We start from the raw sequence: 27,203 nt of genomic DNA, 5'->3' as shown, positions 1-27,203 counted from the left end.
AAAAATGTTTTTTTAATGTTTATTTATTTTTGAGAGAGAGAGAGACAGAGTGTGCACAGGAGAAAGGCAAAGAGAGGAGACACAGAATCTGAAGCAGGTTCCAGGCTCTGAGCTGTCAGCACAGAGCCCAACGTGGGCCCAAACTCATGAACCTTGAGATCATGACCTGAGCCAAAGTCAGACACTTAACTGACTGAACCACCCAGGTGTCAAGATCATGGCATGTTTCACAAATTATTTGCTTACATGTCTATAGATGACACTAACCTCCTTGCCACGGCATCTGGGGGACCTACAACCACTTGCCTCTTTATCCCAGCATCTTGGCACATAGGAGCTCAATGCAGTTTATTTTTTAACTGAACTAAACACTCTCAAGCTTCACGTTCCCCTGTTGTCAAAGGGGAATGACAACATCTGCCCTCGCCACCTTAAGGCATTTTATAAATGAGAGTAAAATGACCAATAAATAAACATTCCTTGAAAACAGGCATGAGAGGTTCTGTAAAGGTCAAGTCCAGTAGACTGCTGCTTGGCCAGAGCCTCTGATTACTCATCTGGGCACAAAGTGGCCTTTTTTGGTTCAGGAAGTACATGGGGCTCTCCTAAACCTTCAGGACCATCACTGCGAACATGGGTATGGTTGGGGGGTCAGTTCAGAACAGTGATTAAGAGCTCATGACTGCCTACAGATCTGTCCCCATCACCCTCCAGCCCCTTCCCCTGTCTTGTTTGTCTTTGTTGCCCTTATCACTCTGGGACACCATCCAATATAGTGATTTGCTTGGTGAATGTTATACTGTGGCAACGGGGCTTCCCAGCCAGATCCATTCACCCATCCTCTTCGGTCTCTGGCTAGATCTCATTTGCCAGCCCCTCTTGAAGTTGAATGTGGCCACGGGACTAAGTTTCATTCACAGAAAAAGCCTGAAAATGATGGTTGCCTCTGCCTCCAGGCCTAGGCTTTAGCTCACTGGTGGTAGTACCTCCCACGCTCCCTTGCACGTTCCTGCCAGCTACACAGATGTGGTAGCAGCCACGCTCCCCCCAACCAGGGGAAGACGGTGTCCCAGGCACTGAGCAAAGGAAGGCAATGGCTTGGAAGGAACCTGGGCTCTCCCCAGTGACCGTGAGGGGCAGGGCTGCTCACCAACCTGGGAAGCACATCTTGAATTACTACTTGAGAGAGGAATTCACTCCTTCGTTCTTTGACTTAATACATTTTTTGGTCTCTTTGTTACAGCAACCCAACCTTCCCCTAACTGACTCACGCTAATGCTTTGGGACACCTGGGACTTTGTCTTATTTTGTTGTTGACTGCAATGTTTCCAGTGCCTAGAATAATACCTGGCCCATAGTAGATGCTTGAGCTCAAATTTGCCTTATGAATAAATGCAGCCAGATGCCCAAATTTCAATCAGTGACAAGCCATGTTACCCCAACACTGTGGACCTCAGTTTTCTTACCTGTAAAATAAGGATAGTGACAGGACCCTACATTTGGATTATCAAAAAGATTAAGATAGTATAGTTACAGCTCACAGAGCGATGCTTAACATAAAGCAAGCCCTCCACATTAGATACCATTATTATTAATTATTATTACAAAAATGTCATGTTCTCTGCACCCTTTGAGGTCTTCAGTAATACTGAAAATGTTTTCATGTTACAGGAGAAGAAATTTCAGGGGAAAAAATTAGCCAGAGCAGCTAGGATAGCAGATGTGCCTACTTCGGCCATTGGCTGGCATGAATGAAGCGGATCCACCCATTAATCGCTTGCTTTCTGAACTCACTGTGATGGCTTTGGGAAATAGATGCAGATTTATGCAAATCGTATACAAATTCCCATAAAAATAGCCTCCCGTGGGCCTCCGCATTTACTAGAAAGAATTCAGGTGCCTTTATACTATTTGTTCCCATCTGCCCTCTCAGAAAGACACACCTGGAGGGAGAGAGGTGTGTGCAGGCACGCGGAGGTGTGCCCACGGAGGTGTGCACGTGGGGCACGTGCAGGGTTATGTGCGGTAAGGTGGGGGGAGGGCAGGGGAGGGTAGTGAGGACAGCGTAAATTCTGCTGTGCAATCAGAGATGTGTGGCTGGTCCAAAATAAACTACATGCCAGGCTCTGAGGGCCAGGCTCCAATCAGTGCAGCCCTGTGCTCCTTTCCCGTTATTACAGAACCGCGCTGGAGGACACGGGAGCCGGACACGGGAGCCGCTCATGGAGCGCAGGGATCTTGTTCCTGGTTTGAAAGAGCTCACCAGCTGTGCAAGCAGAGCCCTCCATAAACAGACGCAATGATCCCTGGCCTGCCCACCTGACAAGTGCTTTAAGGACCAACAGCGATTATAAGTGGAAAGGGCTTTGCTGTGTTACAAATGGCTCACGAGAGTGCTTGGGACCACCGTGCTCATTATTGTGAAGGGAGACGTGAGCAAGGAGCAGAAGCCACAGGGCCACCGAGCAGTCTGCAGGCTTTGTGGGGTTGAACAAACAGTTCCGTAGCATCATTACAGAGACCCATACCTCTCGAGCTTTGCTTTGTTTTATAGATTTTTTTAATGCTTATTTATTTTTGAGAGAGAAAGAGACAGAGTGTGAGTGGGGTAAGTGCAGAGAGAGAGGGAGACAGAGTCTGAAGCAGGCTGCAGACTCCAAGTGGTCAGCACAGAGCCTGATGTGGGGCTCAAGCTCACGAACCACTCGAGCTTTGCTTTGGAGAGCTCCAAATACTTCCACCTGGCAGAATCATTGATTCATACATATGTACACTCACTCATTCATTCATTCAGCAAAGACATTGGGCACCTGCCCCAGGCAGCGCCCTATGCTGGGTTCCAAGATCTAAAGATGGAAAAGACATGATCTTTGCTCCAAGGACGTTTCTCTGCTCTCCCTGCTCACAAGGACCGCTTTCTTCTCACACCGGAGCTCAGTGACCGTCCGGCAGGGGAGACAAGCATGCCATCGGTAACTGTCACACCGCATACAAGGGACAATAACAGAAGCCTGGCGAGCAAGAGAGGGAAAAGAGAGAAGATCTGGCGGCACCTGGGAAGGTCAAGGCCACCTGGAAAAATGCACGGTGTCTTCAAGGGTGAGCAGGAGTCTGCCAGGTGGACCGGCAGAGGGAAAGCTGTGCACCAGGGTACAGAAGCATGAAGCCACATGGTCATGTGCTCCAAGATCTGATTTGGAAAATGTAGCCAACAGTGTCAAGATGTACCTCTCCCCACACACGCCAGCCTGGGCATCCCTGACTCCGCCAAATGCCCGTGACATTGGTGGTTATATTATACAGCAAGTCCTTGAACGGCTTGCTGTCTGCTGCTCCTTTGTGTCCCGTCTCTTCAAGGAGACCATGAGTCATCGAGAATGGAGGTTGTCTACTCCATCTTTGTCTCCCGCACCCAGGTCAGTGCCTTTCTTGTGACTAGTAGGCAGGCAACAGACATTTGTTGCAGGAAGTGTCCAAATGGAAGACAGTGTCGGGACACTGCTACGTTCGAGATGTGCCACAGGCTGACTTATCCATCATTTCATCTAATCCTCCCAATAATCCTACCAGGTGACTACAATGAGTCCCCATTTTACAGATGTAGTAACTGAGGCTTAGTGAGGTTTTTGGTTTTTTGTTTTTTTTTACTTGCAGAGACACGGCTTCATCCCGGTGAACTAGGATTTGAATGTTGGCTGACTGGCCCAAGGGCTAATGCTTTTAGCTCTGACTCTACCCAACTTTACTGCCCCTGTTCAGTGCGCTTAATAAAACAGTATGAATTGGAGTTTTACAGACCGACATATAAGTCTGAAGCTCTTGAAATAAGGTGGATGTGATAAAGCCAGTCACGGGTGCTGAATGCTTTTGATGGAGTGGCAAGGAACTAGAAATGTATTTGGAGGGGCCCCAAACTCCCAGACTACCTTAGGGGTGTCACTGGAGCACCATGTGATCCACATACGTTGCCTTTCCCTCCAGGAGAGCAGAGCTGGGGCTTGGTTTGGAGGGATGACAGTCCTTGCTCCCCAGCAGAGGTGGGTGGATCTCTTCACATGAGACACCACTGGAAGCCATTGAGGAACTGGTATGCGAGTTAAGAAGCATCACCTGCAGTTAGCAATGAACTTAGTTAATCATTTCTTCAGAAACTATTATGCTCTGGGGCTGAGTCTAGGCACTGGCTCCACATAATGGCCCTCATAGGTAACCCATTTAGTGGCAGAAGGTAAGTAAAGTAACAGGCAAGCTAGGTAATGTCAGGTGGCAATTAAAGCTTGGAAGAAAATAAAACAAAATGGTAGCATAGAGAGTAACTGGGGAGAAAGTGAGGCCAGTGAAGCCCAGTCTAAGTAGGTGACAGGTGGCTGAGAAAGTCTGATGACTAAATGCCACCAACCATGCTAAAAAGCTGGGGGGAGGGAGAACTGTTTCAGCCAGAATGTGCAGAGCACACAGAGTCCAGGGGTGGAAATGATTGTGATGCATTAGAAGCACAAAGGATCAGAGTCACCAGAGGGTGGTGTGTCAAAGGGGGAGTGGTCCCCAAATGGAGTGGGAGAGGCATGTAGGGCCAGACTGCACAGGGTCTGGTAAGATTTCATTCCAAGTGCCACAGTGTATTAGCTAGCTCTTGCTGTGTAACAAGTTACTCCGAAATGTAGCAGTTTAAAACCAAACACATTTTTTAAAATCTCCTAGTTCCTGTGGGTCAGGGATCTGAGTATCCTTCACTGTACCCTCTACATCAAGGTCTCTTACAGGCAGCCACCAAGCTGTTGGCTAGGCTCGTGTGGTGGCTTGCTGCTCATGTGGTTGTTGATAAGATTCAGTCCTTCACGGGATGCTGGTCTGGAGCCATCCTCACTTCCTTACCATGCAGGCCACTCCGACGCAGCAGCTGGCTTCATCAAAGCCCACAAGCCAAAGAGGCAGCAGAGAGAGTGTGACGGCAAGACAGAAGTCACCGTCTCTTGTAACCTAATCTTAAAAACAGCATCTATCAACTTGGCCATATTCTGTTCATTAGAAGTAAGTCATGGGCCTCGCTCCCAGTCAAAGAAGATCAGCAGGGAGCATTACGGGGGGAGGTCATGTTAGAAGTCTGCCACACACAGAAGGTCACTGGTGGTGTCTAAGCAGGGAAGTGACGTGATCTGATGTATATTTTCAAAGGATCACTTTGACTTTCTTGAGTATAGGCAGTGTGGGCAGGGATTGGGCAAGAGTGGAAGCAGGGAGACCAGTCGGGGCTTCTGGGCAAGATGATGCTGGTTTGGATGAGGGAGGTAACAGTGGAGAGGTAGGGAAGGGCAGCCAAGGTTGCCTCGCCAATGGATAGGAGTGGGTGGGGACAAGCAAAGAGGAACTGGGGATGCCTCCTGAGCCTGCAGTCACAATCCAGGATGAGGGTGCCTTTGACTTGGGATGTGTGCTCTGCATTTCTCCCCCCACCCCGGGAAAGACACTCCCCATCCTCCTCCGGCCCTCCCCAAGGTCATGCAGTTGCTGGATGGCTAGCCAGCATTAGGAACACCAGTCGGGAGCAGAGCACAGACATCTCCTTGTGCTGTGCTGAGGGACTGACCCCACGTCCTCGGTCTGATTAGTCTGCCCACGCTCAGACCAACCAAGCCAGTGGACCGGGGGTGTGGTTGGGGAATCGCTCACCTGTAACTACGCTGGCAAATTCAGCCAGCGCCGGAGACGGCTAAGGTGCGCTTGCACGTGCATGTGTGTGCGTGTGGGTGCGCGTGTATCTCTCAGATGGTCTACAGTTGGTGTGGGAAATATGGTACAGGGAAGGGAGAGGTCTGGAAACCAACTATGTTAGGGCATTCCAAACAAATAAATTCCAGAGAGACAAACACATTCTTTACCTGAAGAACACCATCTCTATGGGTGAAATGATAGATAATTACGTGGCTGCCATTTGTTGTGACAGTCTCACTACTAAGCACTTGACAGATACCTCATTTAATCCTCATCACAACCCAGTGAAATGGGAACCAGGATTACCCCATTTCACAGATGGGAAGCCCGAGGCTTAGGAAGTTAAGCAACTTGCCCAAGGTGACAGAGCCAATGCGTGGGAGAGCCAGGATCTGATCCAGGTCTGACTCCAAACCACTACCACCTCACTGCCTCTCATGTAGGCTGGTTGAAGATTCATGTCCTGGTTCAAGGGATGAAACCAGGGGCAGGAGATTTTCTTCTAAGTGGGTCCAGGCTTATCAGAGCTCTCATGTCCCCTAACCTAAGTGGTTAGGAGACGCACAGCTATCCCAAGAAAGGGTCCGGCTCTTACCAGCGCAGGCAGTGGATAGTGTGCCCTGGTGGTGGTTGTGAGAAAGGGCAGCAGGTGGCAATATGGAGGCGCCTGGGCTTGGCCAGCTATTGGGGGGACAGAGTCACAGCCATGTGCATGGAGCCGAGAGCCAGTTCCATGGAATCAGGCTGTCCCAGGCAAAGGGCCAGAGTGTGTCTTCTTCCTGGGGCCCTTGGGGTGTCCTCACGCGTCCTGCCCGGGTCAGCCAGGCACTCAGCAGAGATGATACACACCAGTAACCCAAATGACATCACCAAGCACCAGCCATCATTCAAACCTAGCATCAGACTCCTGTGCATACCATACTGGCATTATCTTGTTCACAATTTAGGGCCTAGGATTTTGGCTAATTTAGAGGTCAGTCTGCCCGGGTGGGGGGGGCATTGTCCACATAACCTCCCAAGGCCCAACTTCATGGAGAGACAGATATGGGCCACTTATAAAGTAAGACAGGAAGTGCTCGGGGAGCACAGGAGTGGGGAGCACTGCTTGGCTAGTTGGGGAAGGCATGACATCAGGTTTTGAAAACATCAGAATACCTTGGGTATTTGCCACCTCTTGAATAGGAATCACAAAGAAGGAGCTGGCTGACAGTCTCTGAAGGTCTGTCCCTGTCACCTGCAACATTCTCCCTGGGGCTGCAAAGGCCCCCTTCTCCTGGGGCAGGAGTGGGGTGAGCAGAGCAGCTGGGGAGTCAGGATGCCTGTGTTCTATTTCCAGCAGCTATCACTGACTCACGGCGCGACCTTGCCGAGGTCACAGCTATGTTTTCTTTGCCTGGGGAAAATCAGAGGTGACAAAGTTTGCATTTCCCCCAAGGGATAGGAGTCCTGGAACATTAGGGGTCCGTCTCTGTCCCCCACAAACCTCAACCCCGTCTTCTCCCACTGACATTAATGAAAAAATGCTTAGATTTAGATTCAAGGGATTTGGGGGGAACACTCAAGGCAAGAAGCAAGGAGTTCCTGCCAGAGCGAGACTTATGGCTACTTCTTAATGTAGCATTTCTCTAAAACAGCTTCAGATCACATCCCCTCCCAGTATTTCCCCAAGTGGGCCTTACATAGTCTGTGGAAGAGGAGACGAAATTATTTTCTCCCTCCTTTCACGATGAGGAAATCCAGGCCGGGAGGGGAGTATTTCTTAACATTTTCATTACCAGGAGCCCCTTTTGTTATTTTATCACCCTGCATCTCTGTTTTGCAAGCCCTTGCTAAATAAATACTCTGCATTTATTAAGGAGAAATGCCTTCGTGTTTTCATTCATCAAAGTCATCCAGGAGTGCCAGTTTCTGCTCAGCACAGAAGAACTAGGGCTACGGTTAAGTTCATCACCAAGAATTGCAGCATTTGCTCCGGGTGACCTCCTCACAGGTAAAGGTCCAGTTTTCACCAGATTTTTATAAAACTCTGAAAGAATTCATCATCAAGGGGCCCGAGGACCCCCAGAGACATCAAAGGTGGCTCGTGGTGGGGCCAGGACCAGGTTCCAGGAGCCTGACTCCCAGGCCAGGGCTCCAACAACCAGACAAACTGTGGTAGGAATGGCTGGTGCACGCAGAGACACACTTGCAAAGTGGCAGCCAGCCCAATGCAGGTGTCCCGAAGCAATGATGCTGAGGGCTCAAACCAGTGATAAACAGGCTCTCAGGATTACAGCGAGCCGCCGGAACCTGAGCCTGAGACTGGAAAGGTGGAGGATGTAACAGATCGGTGCAGGGTGTTCCTGGAGAATTGCACTAGGAGGACCTGTTTACTCTACCACCTGCCTGTGCTTTGTCTGCCATTATAATAACACAGCGTTTACGCGGCCTGGGGTACTCTCGCCTGCTCTAGGAGGATTCGGATTATTTCTCCCTGCACCTGCCTCTTCAAGGGGGATGATGCCAGAGCGGGGGCTGAAACCCTGTATCTGGGGATGATAAAGGCAAGCAAGGGACCCTAGGAAAGTAGGACACAGAGGATTCAGGAGGCCTGGAGTCCCAGCAGGGAAAAGAGCCGCAAGACCCCAAGGGCTGTTCCCTGGAACGCTATCCATTACCACCCCCCCCACCCCCGCCACCGCTCCCTGGTCTTCTGCAAACACTTGTCGTCTGTTGAGCTGTTGGCTCAGCCCCAGAGGCTTGGGTTTTTGATCCATCGGAAGGCATCAAGACTGCATGTACCTTTGGAAAAAGGCTGAGGCTTAGCTCTTGGGATTTTAGAATCCGAGCCGCCACCAGTCTGTGTAGGGACCAGGGACCAGGGCAGGGTCTCCCGGGGCCTGTTGTCCAACAACAGCTGTTCCCTGGGTTATTTTGGTTCCGTGGGAGCTTATCAATTCCAGGGTATTTGGACCAAAATAGCCAGCAGCAAGACAAGCTCTCCGGGGTTCTGTGGGGACCTCTCCAACATTTCTGAAATGAGCTGGGGGTGGGGGGAGGAGTTTGGCTTGGGAGGCGGTAGTTTCCCCCAGGGAGGGAAATCTCCTGCCAGTATCATACATACTACCTTTTCCCATTTTTTTTCCTTTTTTAATAGTTTACTGTCAAGTTGGTTTCCATATAACACCCAGTGCTCATCCCCACAAGTACCTTTTCCCATTCTACAAGGGGTTCAGAGAGGCGGAGGCACTGGAGCTGAGGCCACACCCCTGGGGAGCCGGGTCTCTGACTCCGGGCCACAGTGCCTCTCCGTCGGGCCTCTGTTAGACCAGCAGCCAGGTCTGATCCTGCCAAGGGGGATTCCGGTTCCTGACCGGCTCCGGCCAGCATGGAAAATGCTGACTGGCCTTGGCTTCCTTTTGGGCCACAGCGGGGGGCCCAGGCAGCTGCCAGCCTCACCGACCCTTCGTGCCTCCCTGAGATGGGTCAAGTGCGGTGGGCCGAGTGAGGCAGGAAAAGGAGGCACTCTGGAGCCCCGCCCAACCCTAGGTCAGCAGCTTTTGGCTTGGCCCCTAGAGCGCACCGGGACTGCCCCAGGGCGCAGAGCCAGAGGGACCCAGGTCGCGTTACCTTTGGCAGCCGGGCTGGGGCACGGGGAGGGCGCTTTGGCACCCGGCGAGCGCCGGGGTGCGGGACGCACGCCCCCGACACGCCCTTCTGGAAATCGCTGGGGTGGGGGGCGCTCGGTAACAGCTTAGTCGTCGTGCGCTCCTGGCAAGTCCGAGCGAGAGGGCTCATTGCCGGGTCTCAGAAAAAACCTGCCCCGGGTGAGGCCGCTTTGGCGACAGCCACTCGGCAACCTCTATCGCTCCCGCCTCTCCCTGGGATTTTCCAGCGGGTTAATCTCCTGTCCGGGTAAGTCCTTCGCGAGTCCTCGCCCCTCCCTCCCCGACTCTCCCCTCTCCGTCCCTGCCGCCGCGTACTCCCCTAGTGCATCCGCGTCGCGCTCGGTCGCCCCCGCGCGCCCGGGCGCACGCCCTCCCCGCCCCGGCCGCCCGGGGCCCAGCGCGCCGCCCCGCGCCAGGGCTCGCCCCGAGAGCCACGTCCGCGTAGCCGCGGCTCGCGCTGGTCCCCCGACCATGCGCCCCCGCCCGGTCCCCCGCGCCCCCGCCGGCGCCTCCGCCACCGCGCTCGGGCTCCGCAGCCTCCTCCTCCTGCTACTGCTTCGGCCCGGGCACGCGTGCCCCGCGGGCTGCGCCTGCACCGACCCGCACACCGTGGACTGCCGCGACCGCGGGCTGCCCAGCGTTCCCGACCCTTTCCCCCTGGACGTGCGCAAGCTGCTGGTGGCCGGCAATCGCATCCAGCACATCCCCGAGGACTTCTTCATTTTCTATGGCGACCTGGTCTACCTGGACTTCAGGAACAACTCGCTGCGCTCCCTGGAGGAGGGCACGTTCAGCGGCTCGGCCAAGCTGGCCTTCCTCGACCTCAGCTACAACAACCTGACCCAGCTGGGCGCCGGCGCCTTCCGCTCGGCCGGGAGGCTGGTCAAGCTGAGCCTGGCCAACAACAACCTGGCGGGCGTGCACGAGGCCGCCTTCGAGACCCTGGAGTCGCTGCAGGTGCTGGAGCTCAATGACAACAATCTGCGCAGCCTCAACGTGGCCACCCTGGCGGCGCTCCCCGCGCTGCGCACCCTGCGCCTGGACGGCAACCCCTGGCTCTGCGACTGTGATTTCGCCCATCTCTTCTCCTGGATCCAGGAGAACGCGTCCAAGCTGCCCAAAGGTGAGCCTGCGGGCTGGACCGTACCCGGGGCTAGGGACAGGGTCGGGGGGGGGGTGGTGGTGACAGGGAGAGGGCAGGCGGCCTTGGGTCCAGCCTGGACCCCGGGGGAACTGGGTGCATCAGACCAACTGCCCCAGGAGAGTCGCTCAGGCATAACCCTGGCAGGTTCCCAGCCTGAACTTTGCCCCGGGGTCTGCTGGGGGAGGTGGGTGGGCAGGCTCATATCTGGACTCTCTGGAGTTTCTGAGCCCTGATGCCATGCTTCTCCACCTGTTTCTCCAACAACTCACTTTCCAGAGTTAGGGACCTACCATTTCTCTGTTACCCGAGTCCGAGATCAACTCACCCTTGATCACTAAGAGCCTTGGGTCCTTAGTACTGGTGAGTGTAGATTATTTATGGGCCCCTCCTAAGGGGGAGGCACCCTCCTGTGTGGGAAGGAGCTGAAGGCCATTCTTGCTACACGGAGCATGGAAAGATCCAGCCAATTCTAAGGGCTCTCCTGCAGCCTCCAGAGCCCGAGCAGGTCCGTTTCTCAGCTCTTGTGTCTGAAAGGGATGAGAGATATTTCTGGTGAGGAATAATGGCAGCCCGCTAAAAGCCACTGATGCAGGAAGGATGTGCAGTTCTGTGGCTTTGCAGCCCAGATGTGAAGTAGCTGAACAAAAACCTTAGCAGGCGGTGCACCCCTTCCTTTCCTGGTGTGCTTTTCCAGTGGCGACATGGACATACGGATCCCTTTGGCAGATGGGGACACAGAGGGCACGGAAGTTAAGGGGCCTGCTAAGGCCAGCGGAAGGAAGCAAGGCAGAGCTGAGAAGAGGGGACCCCAGCATCCACAGAAATGAACCCCAGGATGGGGAGTAGGCAGAATGTCCCCACCCTCAGAGGATTCCAGATTTCCACTGGTGACATGTGAGCATCAGTCCTAACAGTGACCTTGCAGAGCCAGACTCTGCCTCCCACCTTGCCGCCAAGGCTTTGGCACAATAGGACCCAGAGCTGTAAGTCACACGTTATGAAAGGTGACATAGATGTGGATTTCACTTTGGTATATCTTTTTTCCATTTCTTGTGATTTCAAGGGTGTTGCTCATCTAAGCCCTGAATTCCCTGTGATCCCTTATTCACTCCATATTTTACTAAGCACAGCCGCCAGGCATTGGGATGATCCCTCCCCAGCAGATGCAGGCCCCTGAGCTGGCAATTTCGGCCAGGTCGGCTCTACCACGTGAGCAAGTCCTAAACAGATCTGACCTGCCTCCACTGGACAGCCTGGTTCTCCTGACCCCTCCCCACCTCTGGGAGACAGGAATGTCCAGCTAAAAACATCACCGTGGGCTGGCGGTATGCCCTTGTTCTGATGGCTCCTGCCTTTGCCTCAACTAATGACTAAGCCCTGTCATTAGTTGAGTGAGTATAATTGGTGCCATTCACATGAGGACCAGGTGTTAGAGGGTTGGAAGCTGTAAATTTCAATCTCAGTTCTGCCACGGACGGCTGTGACCTCGAACAGGGCATGTGTCCTGTCTGGGTTTCAAACTCCTCATCTCTAAAGCGCTTTGCTCGAGGAGCGCTTTGGGGGGCTCAGTCGGTTGAGTGCCCGACTTCGACTTTGGCTCAGGTCATGATCTCACAGTTCGTGGGTTTGAGCCCCACGTCGGGCTCTGTGCTGACAGCTCAGAGCCTGGAGCTGCTTCTGATTCTGTGTCTCCCTCTCTGTCTGCCCCTCCCCTGCTTGTTCTCTGTCTCTGTCTCTGTCTGTCTCTCAAAAAATAGATACACATTAAAATAAATAAGTAGATAAAGTGCTTTGGTTGACCTCTGAGGCCTCTACAGAGCCCTGGATGTAGGGTCAGAAGCCATAGGTTTGAGTCCCCCTGCAAAAACCTAGGTGAGTCTGACTAGGTCCCTTAACTTTTTTGAACCCTACCTTCCTCCCATGTGAAGTTGGGACACGGGTAACGTGTGGTGATCTGTCTGACCGCGTGGTTGTCAGAACCAAAACCAGATAATGTGGGCAAAGTAAAGAGCAGTGACACTGTCAGATGCTATTCCTCCCACTGTCTGTGACAGAGGGAAGGAGAGGGACACCGGACGGGGATGTGTGGCCGGGGGAAAGGATGGACAGGTTCAGAGCAGGGAACAGTGCTGGGGCCCTGGTCGAGGGCTGGTCTGGTTCAGCAGGGGTGAGTGGTGAGGGAACTAACGCGGGCCTTGATGGAAGAGAGCGGAGTTCCGATTTTGACTCCGTTTCCCTCGCCTCCGACTTCAGAATGCGGTAACAGCATCCCCCGCCTCGTTTGCCCTGAGGTTTGAAGAAGATCGGCCCTGGCGAGGGTGCAGGGATGCTTAGCACAGCGCAGGTGCTCGCTGCAAACCAGCCGCCCTTCCCTCCTCCTCCCGCCTTGTGTCTTCGCAGAGGCTCAGGGCAAAGTGGCTGAGGGCCCAGACTCGGCTCAAATCCCGCCTCAACTGCTTGCTAGTTGTGTGGCCTTTGTGCGCCCTGGTTTCCTCCTCTGTGACATGGAGATGATACTAGTGCTCACCTCCTAGCATTACTGGGAGGGTTAAGAAGCTATGGTTTATGAAACACTAAGAACAGTGCTTGGCACCCAGCACTACTGTGTAAGTGTCCGTGCTGTTGTTATCATCCTGTTTTAACAGGAAGGCCCAGAGAGGTGAGGGCACAGAGTTAACAACAGCTGGGAGACACACGGGGACCTCAAGGCATCCAGCCCCCTGCCGCGACATGGCCACCCACCTCCTGCGAAGGAAAGTCTGGGTCCATGGGTTGTCTAGGCAAGTGCCCTTCCTCCTCCGGGGAACGGGATTCAAAGGCAGGAGCAGAGGGATCCTGACTTCATTGTCTTTTCCCCGCCTCCCTCTCCCCTCCCCCCAGAGAAGCAGAAAAGAGCAAGGCAAGTGACCTTGACAGCCTCGGACATTTACAAAAATACATTTATCTGCCAGGCAGGCCTCTCGTGCGGCCACCATGGGGATGGGCGAGCTCCCCTCACGGACCACACCACAGCCGGGAGGAGGGGACGCATTGGGGACGACGGGTCCCCTCCATCCAGGCTCCTTTAGGGGTTAGGCAGGGCTGGGGACTCAGGAGAGACTGCCAGGCCAGTGCTGGGTCTCGAGGAAGAGGAGGAGGCAATGCCTGCTGGAATGCCCATCAGCCGACTTAGCGACGAAACAAACAAAGCTTACAGACCTAAACCAAGAAAACAACCAAGGAATCCCCCACCCCCACTGCAGGACGCCCAATTAACTCTGAACTTCAGACAAACAATGAATAATGTTTTAGTGTAAGTATGTCTCATGCAGTATTTGGGATATACTTACACACAAAGTTATTTGTTGTTTTCTGAAATTCAATATAACTGAGCCATCCTGGCTCAACATAACTGGCCTGACCTTGTGGTGTACGTCACTCGGCAGTTAACAAGTGCCGTCCCCTTTAATACGTCTGTGTTTGGCAGGTACCTTTGCCCACAGTTTACCCAACAAAGGAATGAAGCGGTTTGTGGTCACCAGGAGTGATCCTACTGATCTTACACCTCATTCTTTCTGAGGGACCCAGATCAGGGAGGAGGGTGAGCATGTCCCCAACACTGCGCCCTCTCAATCTCCATTTGCCCTGGCTGACAGCTGGCGGACCCTCCTTCCAGCCCCAGACCCTGCACCTGGTCTGGTGACACAGTGGGTCCCCGGGAGGTGGGGATAGTGACCACCCCTCTTTTTTTTTAACGTTTTATTTATTTTTGAGAGACAGAGCATGAGCAGGGGAAGATCAGAGAGAGAGACGGAGACACAGAATCTGAAGTAGGCTCCAGCTCTGAGCTGTCAGCACAGAGTCCAACATGGGGCTCGAACCTACGAACCATGAGATAATGACCTGAGCTGAAGTCGGATGCTCAACTGACTGCACCACTCAGGTGCCCCAGTAACCACCCCTCTTAAGGTAGAAAGGGCCCCAGACCGGGAGGCAGGAGTCCTTGGCAACCAGGCAGGCGAGTCCCGTGGGGTAGAGAGGGAGAAGGTGGGAGTGTCTGGAAAGACTTGGAGCAGCAAGATAACGCCCTCGAGCTTTAACGCTTTCGTGCTGGCCCAGCACCTGGTCTACAGCAGCCCAGTGCGAAGGATTGGGAATGAAAACACACAGGAGCTCACAGAAATGCAGATTCTTGGGCCCCCAGGCCTACTGAATAGGCATCTGCCGAAGCCATGGAGTGGGGAGGGCCCCTGCATCTCTAAAAACCCAAGGTCTTGTCTTGGGTCAGTAAGTAGCTCATTAGCTGTGTGTCAGTACCTTAGATTTTTCTTTTGTAAACAAAGGAGTGTGGGTAGGAGGATTTTAAGGCTCCTTTCAACTCTAAGATTCAATGGTTTCAAGGAAAGGGAATATTGTCCTTGAGGCTGGGGGAGGCCAGCTCCTTCCAGAGTCCTTTGCTGGAATCTATGGGGCTGTGGTCTCTGTGCAATAGGGTGGGGGCAGACCACTCAGGGCTCTGGGCTCACAGGACACCTCACCTGTCCCCAGACTTGCTCTGGGAGCCACAGGGAGGAAAGGCTACTGGGTTTGAGAAACCCCAGGGGCAGGCAAGGGGCTGTGTCTGTGCTCCCCTTCGGAGGTGCACGGAGCCCCCAGACTGTTCACAGCCCTCACCACGCCACTCTGGGCACATGTGGGCCCCAGGAGGAAGCCGAATTGCCTAGACATCTTCTTTCACCGTCTCTAACCACAGTGCACATGGCCCACAGGTCACAGCCCGCAGTCCCGGTGAAGAGATCTGAACTCCTCTTGCACCCTGAGACCTTGACACAGGCAGCTATAGGGAGGGGAGGACTAGGGTGGGAAGGGGGCCCAGGGGCCCAGGTCAGGCTTTGGGTCTCTGACCCTGGCCCCTTGGGTGGGCAGCCTCTTAGAGAAGGTCCACTATAGTTCCTTTTTTTTTAAATTTATTTCTGAGAGAGAGCCAGCGTGAGCAGGGGAGGGTCAGAGAGAGAGGGAGACACAGAATCCGAAACAGGCTCCAGGCTCTGAGCTGGCTGTCAGCATAGAGCCCGACGCGGGGCTCGAACCCACGACCGTGAGATCATGACCTGAGCCGAAGTCGGACGCTTAACCGACTGAGCCACCCAGGCACCCCGAGAAGGTCCACTATAGTGCCTGGAGTATCCAAGCATTTAGGGGGCACAGCCCTTGGGGGTCCCCGAGCCCTCTCGAGGAAGGGGTGTCATGGCAGGCAAGGACCTTCCAGCCCTGACTCACCGCTCGCTGGGGAAGCTGCCCCCACTTCCTTTCCTCCCGTCAGACATGATGAGGGCCTGGCTCGGTCAGATGAGCAGGGACATCATCTTCTACTGACAAAGTAAACGGCGTTCTTGTGAAAGGGCCGAAAACTGACACTTTGCTGGAGGTAACACGGGGCTTTCCTCACAGGGGAATCCAAGGTGACTCTAGTTCTTTTTCTTTAGAAATAAAGCCATTTTATTTTCCCAGTTATAAAATAACAACCTCCTTGTATACGTGAGAAACGTAGATAAGTCTCATGAAGGAAATAGAAACCACCCAGAATCCCACCACTACTAAAGTTTTGCTGTATTTTATTCCGGTTTTATTCTTATGCACATACATATTTTAAAACACATTGCTGTGGTACTATAGATCTCATTACTGATGTTTTTTCTCTTGTTGGGATGTGAGCATTTCCTGTCACTGCAGCACTTTGAAAATGTAACCTAGGGCACCTGAGTGGCTCAGTTGGATAAGGGTCTGACTTCAGCTCAGGTCATGATCTTACGGTTCATGAATTCAAGCCCTGCATCCGGCTCTGTGCTGACAGCTCGGAGCCTGCTTCAGATCCTCTCTCTCTGCCCCTCTCCTGCTCACATTCTCCCTCTCAAAAATAAATAAACATTAAAAAAAAGATTTAGAAAATGTAACCTTTTCTTAAAAGTTTATTTATTTTGAGAGAGAGAGAGAGAAAGCAAGCGTACACAGCTGAGGAGGGGCATAGGGAGAGGATCTCAAATAGGCCCTGCATGCCAGCACAGAGTCTGATGCGGGGCTTGAACTCACAAACCGGGAGATCGTGACCTGAGCTGAAACCAAGAGTTCAGACGTTTAACTGACTGAACCACCCAGGAGGCCCGAACATGTAACTTTTAACGGCCACGAAATACATCGTTTTATGGATCTATTCGTTGAACCCGTCTCCTGCTGTTAGAAATGTGATTTCCTTTTATTTATTTATTTATTTAGTATATAAACGGTGCTACACTAACTGTCCCACTCGTGTAAAGCTTGTGGATGCATCTTGGCATTTCATTTCTTTGGTGTAAATTCTTCGAAGCGGAAATGCGGGGGGGGAACGTCTATGGTAATTTTAAACCTCTGGTATGTTGTGCCTAATTGCACCCTAGGCAGGTGGCCCCGTCGGCCAATGGGGAAGACCTGTCTTATCATGTGTGTTCTTGTTTTTAAACGTGTTTCCCCATCGGCAAAGCGAGGACATCTTCTTGCTTTAATCTGACCATTCGAGGGGATGTTTTGGGTGTGTTACACACCCGAGAATCACGTTCCTGGCAGAGGCTGACTGAGGTCTGGGTCCCTTCTGCAAGTGGTCTCCCTCGTGCCTTTGACAGGTCTGTGCACATCCTGTGTGCAGCGGCTAACGCGTTCTTAACTCGTCGCTTAATTAGAGGAGAGTCACAGGGTAACGCCTCTCCCAGCATCATCACCAGTGTCGGGGCCGAGCGTCAGCTTTTATGGGCACCAGGGTCTGCAGTTCCCGTGGAGCGTGAGTCGCAAACGTGACCCAGGGCCACCTCACTCTGTCTTGTTGGCTCCCGGGAGAGCCCGGCCGAGGCCTGCTGCTTCATCCCAAACACTGGATCTTTCTGGAAATGTCACATTGGTCGTGCCATTCTGTCCATTAACTCGAAGGGCAGCCTCACTGCGGGGCATTCTGGACCATCTCGGGCAGCCCTGGGGGACGCAGGGGGGGCTTGTTTCCGAGAGGCTGTCAGCTGGGTGCCGGCCGAGTCACATACCCAGCCAGCGGCCCGTCCAGCTTCCGCTGTCCCAGAATCTCGTGGCATTGGGTGTGGTTTGGAAGGAAGGGCCTGGCAGGCCGTGTCACCTTTGGGCCGGCTGTGCCAGTGACAGCACAGCAGGACCCCCTCGGACGAACGCGGCTGGTCATGAGGACCCGGATCGGATGCAGTTTGCAGGATACCACGTCTGTCCTGAACGTGGGCGCTACGGGCCCACCACAGGGTGCATGCCTGCGGCCCGGGGGGGGGGCTGTCCCGGGCTCGTGCCCTCAGGGCTCTGTCCCAGCCGGCACAGGTCCCAGATCCTGCCGTCCCCCGCTCCCTCCCATCCCCACCTTTACTTCTTTACCTTTCTGGTTCCTATTTAGCCTCCCAGCCTCCGGCTGGGGTCGGGAGCCTTTCCTGTGTGACCTCCTTGGATCCCGTACTGTCTCTGTCACCACTGCCTGACGCTGTTCGGTCACAGGTCTGGCCTGTTTGGAGGACACAAGATATGTCTTTTTCCTCCTTGAATCCCCAGAGGCTGGTACCCTACATGGCATGATTGGAAGATGACTTCCACTGCACTTAGAAGAAGCCAGCTCCCTCCGTGTCCCACAACACCTCCCCCTATGCCCCCCTGTCCCTGCCCACCCCACCACAGCCACACCAACCTCCCCCCCACCTGGCTGTTCCTGGGACACGCCAAGCTCCACTGTCCAACCAGGACCCCTGAACTTACTGCTTCTCTCCCTCTAGGACATCATTTCCTTCTCAAATGGCGGCATCTCCCTCACCATCGGGTCCCCAGTCAGATGCACCACTTCCCGGACCTTCCCTGTCCACCCTGCTGCCGAGGTAGTCTCATCTCCGTTGAGTTTGTGTCGTAGCACTCACGAGGTCCATGCTACCTTGTCCACAAGATGTCTCGTGTCCCTGTAGAAACACAAGCTCCCAGCCACCAGCATGCTCGCTGCTGTGTCCCCTGCACCCGGGGCCATGTCCAGCATCGAAGGGGCTCTGTGGGGCAGGGGACACTTGTGAGCAGATGAATGCACGCGCCCAAGGCCTCTGTCACAGAGATCGTTGGCTTGTGTCATCAGCAAATAGCCCTCTCCAACTGTGGTCAGCAAAGGATGTCCAGAACATCTTTCAGCAAAGGCAGAGGCCTCGAGGGAAGTTTCTGTGGGTTCCTGTCCCAGATCTGGGGGATCCTGGCCAGACCCCATCGCCCCCTGAGCCTCGGGCTCTCCGCTGTGAAGGAGGGAGGGGGCCTGCCTCTCTGCTGGGGCCCCGCTGGCAGGATGAAGGGGCAGCCATCTGGGAGTCTTGGCGTGAGTGACTAGTGCACTACTAATCTCTGCTCTGCAAGGTGCAGGGTGAAAGGCTGGTGGACAGAGTTTGGGTCACGGAGGCCATTGATCTCAGTGAACCCAGCTGAACCGGAAGCCAATTCCATCTGGTATAAGTAAACAGAAGGGCTTCTAGTAAGGATGTGGGGTGTCACGGGGAAGCCTAGGTCCCGACTGTTGGGCCCCAGGGACCCAACGGCTGAGACCTGGGAGGCCACAGGGAGCACATGGCCTCTCTCCCGCTCTCACCTCTGCCTCCCACGCTTCCTTAGTCTCTTCTCCATGTGCTGACGGGCTTGCTCTCCTTTGTCACCCACGTGGCACAGGCGGACTGATCTGTGACGGCACCAGCGGGGCCAGGAGACACTGTGCTCCCTTGGTCCCAACTTTCAGGTCCCTGGAGGAGGCCATGTCTGGCTCCAGTTGGGAGCTGTCCCTCTCGGTCCAGTCAGCTGTGGGGATGACTGCAGTGACATTGTACTGCCAGGGTGTGGGGGGCTGGGCAGGCCACCGCAAGGCATCCATGGCCGTGGCTGTGCTTCCAGTTAACTGTCTGATGGCAGATAAATCCCTTGACATCCCTGGGTCCCAGTGTCCCCTCGATCAAATACAGGGGATGGCATCTGCCTTTTGACCTCAAGTGACATTATATGAAATAGCTCAAAATGCAATTTCCTTTACCACCACACATAGGAGCTATTTTTTTCTCTTTATGCAAATCATAGAAAGGCTGATACACAGAGCAGATATGCACACAGCCTTACGTAGAAATCCCACTGGGTTTTGGCATTGCTGGTCCGATCCAAGTGTCTGATGGTCCATGCAGACGGGCACTGTGTTTATACAGCACATCCTCCCGCTGGCTCTCAGCCTGGCCCCGCCCCTTCAGAGGCTGCTGCTCAAGGAGCCCCTGATGCCCCATCGCCCCCATCCTCCGGGCTGCTTGTGGGATAAATGTCAAGGACAGAGGTCAAAACCTTGAGGGAGCATCAGGCCCCTCGGGATTAAAGGAAGATTCTTAGAGATGAACCCAAATCAAAGAGGCAGGAATTAGAATCTGGATCCTGGCTGCATCCGTAGCTGTCAGTGGGACCTGTGAGTCCCATCTTCTGTCTCACTCTGAATTGCCCTAGATCACCTCAGAGACCCCTTAGGGCAACAGATGGGAGTCATTGGAGCTGGTGGGATAGAGGCAGAACCAGAGAGGGGCGCCTGGGTGGCTCAGTCGGTTAAGCGTCCGACTTTCGCTTAGGTCATGATCTCGCGGTTCGTGGGTTCAAGCCCCACGTCGGGCTCTGTGCTGACTGCCAACTCAGAGCCTGGAGCCTGTTTCAGAGTCTGTGACTCCCTCTCTCTCTGGCCCTCCTCTGCTCACGCTGTCTCCTCTCTCCTCTAGAAATAAATAAAACATTAAAAAAAAAAAAAAAGAAGCAGAACCAGAGAGCACATGCACATGAAAAATAATTTAGAGCACTTGCTGGACCTCCCGAAACATGCTGGCGGCTGTGTTCCCCCTACTGGGCTAGATGGCAGTGAGGACTCCTTCTTGCTCTGATGTGGCTGGTTCTTCTGTCCCCTCCTGAGCCAGCCTCCTCCAGGCCGTAGGATGAAAGGTCTGGAGAGGCCCTGGCTCATAGCAAGAATCTCTGGCGTCAGTTCCCTTGCCACAGGCCCTACCCTCCAGCAGTTATATTTTAAACAAAGAGGTACAAGAATATGTCCCCCTCTTCTCCATCTTCATATCAAAAAAAAGGCCCCCAGGGGTGCCTGGGTGGCCCAGTCAGCTGAGTGTCGACTCCCGATCAGGTCATGATCTCACGGCTCATGAGTTTAAGCCCTGAGTCAGGCTCTATGCAGACGGCTCAGAGCCTGGAGCCTGCTTCAGATTCTGTGTCTCTCTCTCTCTTTCTCTGCCCCTCTCCCACTCGCTCTGTCTCTCTCTCAAAATAGATAAAAATACTTTTAAAAATTAAAAAAAAGATCCCCCAAAGTTAGGGTTGCCTGGGTGGCTCAGTCTGTTAAGTGTCTGACTCTTAATTTTGGCTCAGGTCATGATCTCACAGTTTGTGAGTTCAAGCCCTGCACTGGGCTCCATGCCGACAGTGCAAAGCCTGCTTGGGATTCTCTGTTTCTCTTTCTCTCTACCCCCACTCCTCTTCTCGTGCTCTTTCTCCCAAAAATAACACGTAAAGGAGGATTAGGAGGAACTTAATGGAGGACCATGGGGGAGAAGAAGGGGAAAAATAGTGGAGAGAGGGAGGGAGGCAAACCATGGGAGACTCTTGAATGCCGAGAACTGAGGACTGATGGGTGTGGGGGGAGAGGAGGTGATGGGCATGGAAGAGGGCACTTGTGGGGATGAGCATTGGGTGTTATATGGAAATCAACTTGACAATAAACTATTTAAAAAAAAAATAAATAAATAAAAATAAAAAAAGAGAAAAGACCTCCCCAAAGTTATTAGGATAGCCTTGCTTTTTCACAAGACGCCAATGAGACAATATCTGTTTTTAAACATAACTACCATAAATGGTTATCTGCATCAGAACTGCAAGTTGCCCACAGTCACACTGAGGGGCTGGGAGCTTAAAGCCGAAGTCAGCACATCCTGCCTCCACAGCCACCCCCTTGACTTGGGCAGGTCGCTAGCTTTTCTGGGCTTTGGTTTCTTTGTCTGTCCCCCACCACCCACCCACCCTCCGGTGATCAGGGAAATACTGACATAAAAGAGCTTTAGAAGAAAACCGGGGAGCACTTGCAAAAGAGAAGGGCCATTGTCAACCCAGTAAATTACAAGACAGTGGTTTCTAGGTCTTCAGTCCCCTAGACAGAACCACAGTGACGGGCCGCCAACGCTCTGTACCCTCTGGATGGGAGGCGGGAGAGAGTGGACATTCCGGGTCACAGAAACTGCTGGATGATGGAAAAATCTCAGCTTTAATGTTCATTGGTGGGGACAGGAGCAGAGGGAGGAGGTGGTGAGAAGGACTGCCCAGCCAGTGCAGGGGCGAGAAGCTGGGGAAGCTTGCAGGGAGCCCCCGGGGGAGCCCAGGAGAAAGACCCGAGTCCCATGGAAAAATGATTGGGAAAAGCAGGCAGCCAAATGCCACTGGTGATTTTCTCTGGGTGAAAGAGTCATTTTGTTTTATTTAAAAAAATAATTAATAGACTATTTTTGGAGCCCTTTTAGGTTTATGGAAAATTAAGCAGACGATACAGAGAGTTCCCCTCTTACTGACACCTTGCCTTTGTCTGGTCCATTTGTCACAATAGAGGAACCAACGATGCTATTGTATTATTATTAACTAAAGTCCACTGTTTACACTAGGGTTCATTCTGAGACGTGCATCCTATGGGTTTGAACAAATGGATAATGTCATGTATCCACCATCATGGTATCATGATGTCCTAGAAACATCCTGTGTTCCACATTTATTTATTCCTCTCCCCTCCCTCCAGGATCCCTGTCTGGGAAACACTAATTTTTTTTTACTGTCTCTACAGTCTGGCCTTTTCCAGAATGGCATAGAGTTTTTGCACGATGGGTAAATATTATGTTTCCCTCCCCCACCTTACCTCGTTCAGCACGCGACAGACAGACAGGCACACACACCTGCGCCACCGCGGCTCTGTTTTCCTGCTTCTCCAGGTTATCCCCTTATCCTTGCAGGCAAGGCCGCCCCGTCTGGCTGGCAGAGCCCTGGCTACCGCACTGCCCCCTGCTGACTTCCAGGGGCCAGTCCACACCTTTGTAAATAGCCCCTTTGTCGGACTCCCTTCAAATAACCCAGTTTGGGTGGGCCATGCTCTCCTGCGGGGACCCTGACCTGAGGAGCTCTTACAGATTTTTCAGCAAAGAATGATGGGAAAGGAATGCTAGGGGCCAAATTATGTCTCCCCAAAATCAGATGTGCAAGTCCTGACCCTCAGTAACTCAGATTATGACCTTATTTGGAGATACGGTCATTTTATTTATTTTTATTTTTTTATTTTTAATGTTTATTTATTTATTTAAAAAATTTTTTTAATGTTTATTTATTTTTGAGAGAGACAGAGACGGAGTGAGAGCAGGGGAGGGGTAGAGAGAAAAGGAGACACAGAATCTGAAGCAAGCTCCAGGCTCCGAGCTGTCAGCACAGAGCCTGACGTGGGGTTTGAACCCACAAACTGTGAGATCATGACCTGAGCTGAAGTCAGATGCTTAACTAACTGAGCCACCCAGGTGCCCCAATGTTTATTCATTTTTGAGAGAGAGAGAGACAGAGACAGAAACAGAGACAGAGACAGAGTGTGAGCAGGGAAGGGGCAGAGAGAGAGGGAGACACAGAATGTGAAGCAGGCCCCAGGCTCCAAACTGTCAGCACAGAGCCCAAGCAGCACTTGAACCCATAGACCATAAGCCATGGCCTGAGCCAAAGTCAGACGCTTAACTAACTGAGCCACCCAGGAGTCTCAAGATAGGGCTGTTTTAAATGTAACTGGGATTTGTTTTAATTCAGCCCAGTAAGACCTGCAGACCCAGAAATGACCATTGCGAAGGAGGATGCTAACACTCACAGATCTCTAGAAACAGGAAGTGTGAATGCCGTGCAGGACACCCTAGGAGGCACCAGGCATGGTCGGGGGGGATGGGGGGGGTTGGTGACGCGAAGGTGCAGGCAAGAATCTTTAGTGTGGTGTTTGTAGGAGGAAGGGCAGGGTGGACGGGCTGGGCAGGTTTGCGGTTGGCTAGTTTGAAGAATTGGGGCAGGCTGGGTGCTAAAGGGATGGTGTCGTCTGGTCCCTGCCCTGGTGTCATCCAGGGCAGGAGACAATGTTCCAGACCACAGGAGTCTGACAGAAGAAGGCGGGTGGGGGTGTGGAGCAGGCAGTTTGCATATCAAAGGTACACTTTCAAGCTGGTGGTTGACTTACTGCCTCTAGGAATTGGCTAATCCTGGGTGGGGTGTCAATGCCCAGGTGGCAAGGCCCTCAGATGTCAAAAACGTGACTAATCCAAGGATCATTGCAGATGTCATTAGTCAGGATAAGGTCATTAGGGTGGGCCCTAAAGCAGGATGGACATGAACAATGCCCTTATGAAAAGGGGAAATTTGGACACAGGCTGAAAGGGAGAAGGCATATAATGATGAAGAAAGAGGTCAAGGTCCACAGGCCAAAGATCGCCAAGGATGGCCAGCAAACCCCTAGGAGCTGCGGTTGAATAGCCTCCAAAATGGTGTCCAGTGGTCCGATTTTATGACATCGAAGCAAATTGCTTCACTCCGTTTGCATGTTGGGGAAATAAGCCCTAAAGGTGCAAAACAGGGTGTTGTTTATTTCACGGGGGGGGGGGGAGGGGTGTCCCTGCCCCCTGCCTCCAGCAGGCTGCCCTGCTTACTTTCTGAGTGTCTGAGTCCCAGGCACTGAGTGAAGCCCCCTAGCGTAGCGCCCCCCAGTGGAAAGACAGAGTGAGCCACAAATGAGCCAGTGAAATTAATTTTTTTTCAATGTTTTATTTATTTCTAGGAGAGAGAGAGAGAGAGACAGCATGAGCAGGGGGAGGGTCAGAGAGAGAGGGAGTCACAGACTCTGAAACAGGCTCCAGGCTCTGAGCTGGCAGTCAGCACAGAGCCCGACGCGGGGCTCGAACCCACGAACCGCGAGATCATGACCTAAGCGAAAGTCGGACGCTTAACCGACTAAGCCACCCAGGTGCCCCTAGTAAAATTAATTTTAATATTTTATTTAACCCAGCATATCCAGAATGTTATTTGTTTCAACTTGGAATCAATAGAAAAATCATTCATGGAGTTATTTGTCCATTGTTTTTTCACACGAAGCCTTCGAAACGTGGGGTGTCTTTTACGCCAACAGTACTTTTCCATGCAGACTGGCCATGTATTGACTCCTCAACATGTGGCCAGTGGCTACTGCAGTGGATGGCATAGCTCCAAGTCTCTTAGTGTCCTCCAGAGAGAATGTTTCCAGCCAACATCAGCCCATTTCACAGGTGAGAAAGCCAAGGCACAGACGGGTTAATGTCACTTGGCCCAGGACACCGGCCAGAGTGGATGCCCCAGGATCTTTGTCAGTAGTCGCTGTGCAGCTTCTCAAATCCCATGTCAGAAACCAGGGTATCTGAGCTACAAGCCCATCCCCTTGGGTCCAGAGCCTCTGCTTTGAGCTCAGAACCCAACTTAGGGAGCTTTCCAGATTCAGAACCTGGCCTGAATCCAAAGATGACCTGAATGTCTTAGCAGAAACCAGAGCAGACTAAATATCTGTGAAACCAAATTCAGCTCCAAGTGTGAAGGACACGACCGTGACCCCGACAAAAGCTTTGCTCTCTTGGAGGGAACATTCCAGAAAACTCAACAAGCTTAGATTATAGAGTTATGTAGTCTATCCTTCTTTATTTTCTGTTAGGAAACCATGGCTCAGAGAGATCGAGTGACTTGACCAAAGCCACACAGCAAACTAGTGAATAGCAGACCAAGGTCAAGTTCCCTCCCCCATCCCCCCCCACCTGATTCCAGGCTGATGCTATTCTCTCATGTGGCTCATTACACACCAGACAGGGATGTGTCACAGTAGCTGAGAACTCAGGCTTTGCATTTAGAGTCCCCCACCATTTGAACCCCGCTCTTGTATTTACTAGCTGTGTGAGCCTGGGCAGATCACTTAACCTCTCTGTGCTTCAGTTTTCTCATGTATAAAATATGGACAATAATACTCATAACTCTCATGAAGGCCAGAGATAACCCTTGTAACAGGCTTAGCACAGTGCCCGATACACTGAAAGCCCATCATAAACACCAGCTGTTATTATTATCAGCTGTAAATGAACACCTGTGTCACCTCCCCAGGGACCCAATTCCAGAGGCTCGTACTGAGCCACCAGTACGTGTTGCTGCTGCAGGTGCTCAGAGTGATGGTCGGCTCCCCGGCAGGGCTCTGCCACTGACTCGTTGTATGACCTTGGGGGCTGCGTTCATTCTGTGTTTGCTTCCTGTAACGGATTACCACAACATTTGTGTCTTAGGATAACACAGATCTATAATCTCACAGTCCTGTAGGTCTGAAGCCCAAAACAGGTCTCACAGGGGCACCTGGGGGCTCCGTCGGTCATGCGTCCGTGACTCGTGGTTTTGGCTCGGGTCATGATCCCACGGTTTGGGAGTTCAAGCCCCATGTTGGGCTCTGCGCTGACGGTGTGGGGCCTGCTTGGGATTCTCTGTCTCCCTCTCTCCCCGCCCTTCTCCTACTTCCACCCCGCTCTCAAAATAAGTAAATAAACATTAAAAAAACACAATGGGTCATACAGGCTGAAATCGAGATGGCTGTGCTCCTTTGGCCTTTCCCAGCTTTAACGGGCTGTCCCCGCACTCCTTGGCTCGTGGTCCACATCGCTGTGACCTCTGCCACATCTCCTCCCGGAGGACGGCCCTCCTGCCTCCGTCTATTTTTTTTTTTTTTTATGTCTTTATTTTGAAAGACAGAGAGTGAGCAGGGAGGGGCAGAGAGAGAGGGAGACACAGAATCTGAAGCAGGCTCCAGGCTCCGAGCTGTCAGCACAGAGCCCGATGCAGGGATGGAACTCACAACTGTTAGATCATGACCTGAGCCGAAGTCAGATGCTTAACCGGCTGAGCCACCCAGGCGCCCCTGCCTCCGTCTTATACGGAATCTGCTGAATACATTGGGCTCACCTGGATACTCAGGATTATCTCCCTTCTCAAGACCCTTAATCACACGTCTTCAAAGTCCCTTTTGCCGTCTGAGGTACAGTCACAGACCCAGGGACTAGGGTGTGGACGTCTTGGGGGCATGATTCTGTCCACTGCAGGGAATGAACTGCACCTCCCTGGGTCTGTTTCCCCACCTGTGAAAGAGGAGGGTCATAAACGGAAGGGCCCCTCTGCCTGCATGGGTGGTTTCTAATGACAGCCTCCCACCCCCACCCTGGCCCCTGCCAACCCCTGACCCCGAAGTCACTTCCAAACATGGCGCAACCCTGGCCCCGGCGACAGCAGTTGTCGTGCTAGGATCTACTGACAACCGCAAGGGGACATGTCTGTTTCGGGGACCCCAGGTCGACCCTTGGCCCCTAGCTCCCAGCAGATTCATAAATATAACAAAAAACCCGACCTGATTCCTGACTTCCCAGGAAAATCAGAATTGCTGTGTTGACTTCACAGACGGTTGAGGCATCAACACCAGCGGTCACGGGCAGCTGTGCTGGAGTGACCGTCATACGCAGCACCAGGGAGCTCCAGAGAGAGGCAGGTCTCATGTGCTGAGAGGGCAGGGTGGACGGGGCCTAGATGGGAGAGGGAAGGTG

General features: G+C 52.8%; 1 protein-coding gene across 1 annotated transcript in view; it reads left to right on the top strand.

Annotated features, from left to right (window-relative positions):
- Positions 1-9,830: 9,830 nt before the first annotated feature.
- Positions 9,831-27,203, top strand: part of LRRC38 (leucine rich repeat containing 38) — a 35,491-nt gene continuing 18,118 nt past the window's right edge. The window contains exon 1 of the mRNA XM_039228956.1: positions 9,831-10,482. Within this exon, the coding sequence (XP_039084887.1) occupies positions 9,831-10,482 (652 nt within the window). The remainder of the gene's footprint in view (positions 10,483-27,203) is intronic.

This window comes from Hyaena hyaena, unplaced genomic scaffold, assembly GCF_003009895.1.
Source record: "Hyaena hyaena isolate Hyena2069 unplaced genomic scaffold, ASM300989v1 scaffold_35, whole genome shotgun sequence".
Classification (NCBI taxonomy): domain Eukaryota; kingdom Metazoa; phylum Chordata; class Mammalia; order Carnivora; family Hyaenidae; genus Hyaena; species Hyaena hyaena.
Note: the sequence above shows the minus strand (reverse complement) of the source record. Positions and strands in the feature narration are given on the sequence as shown.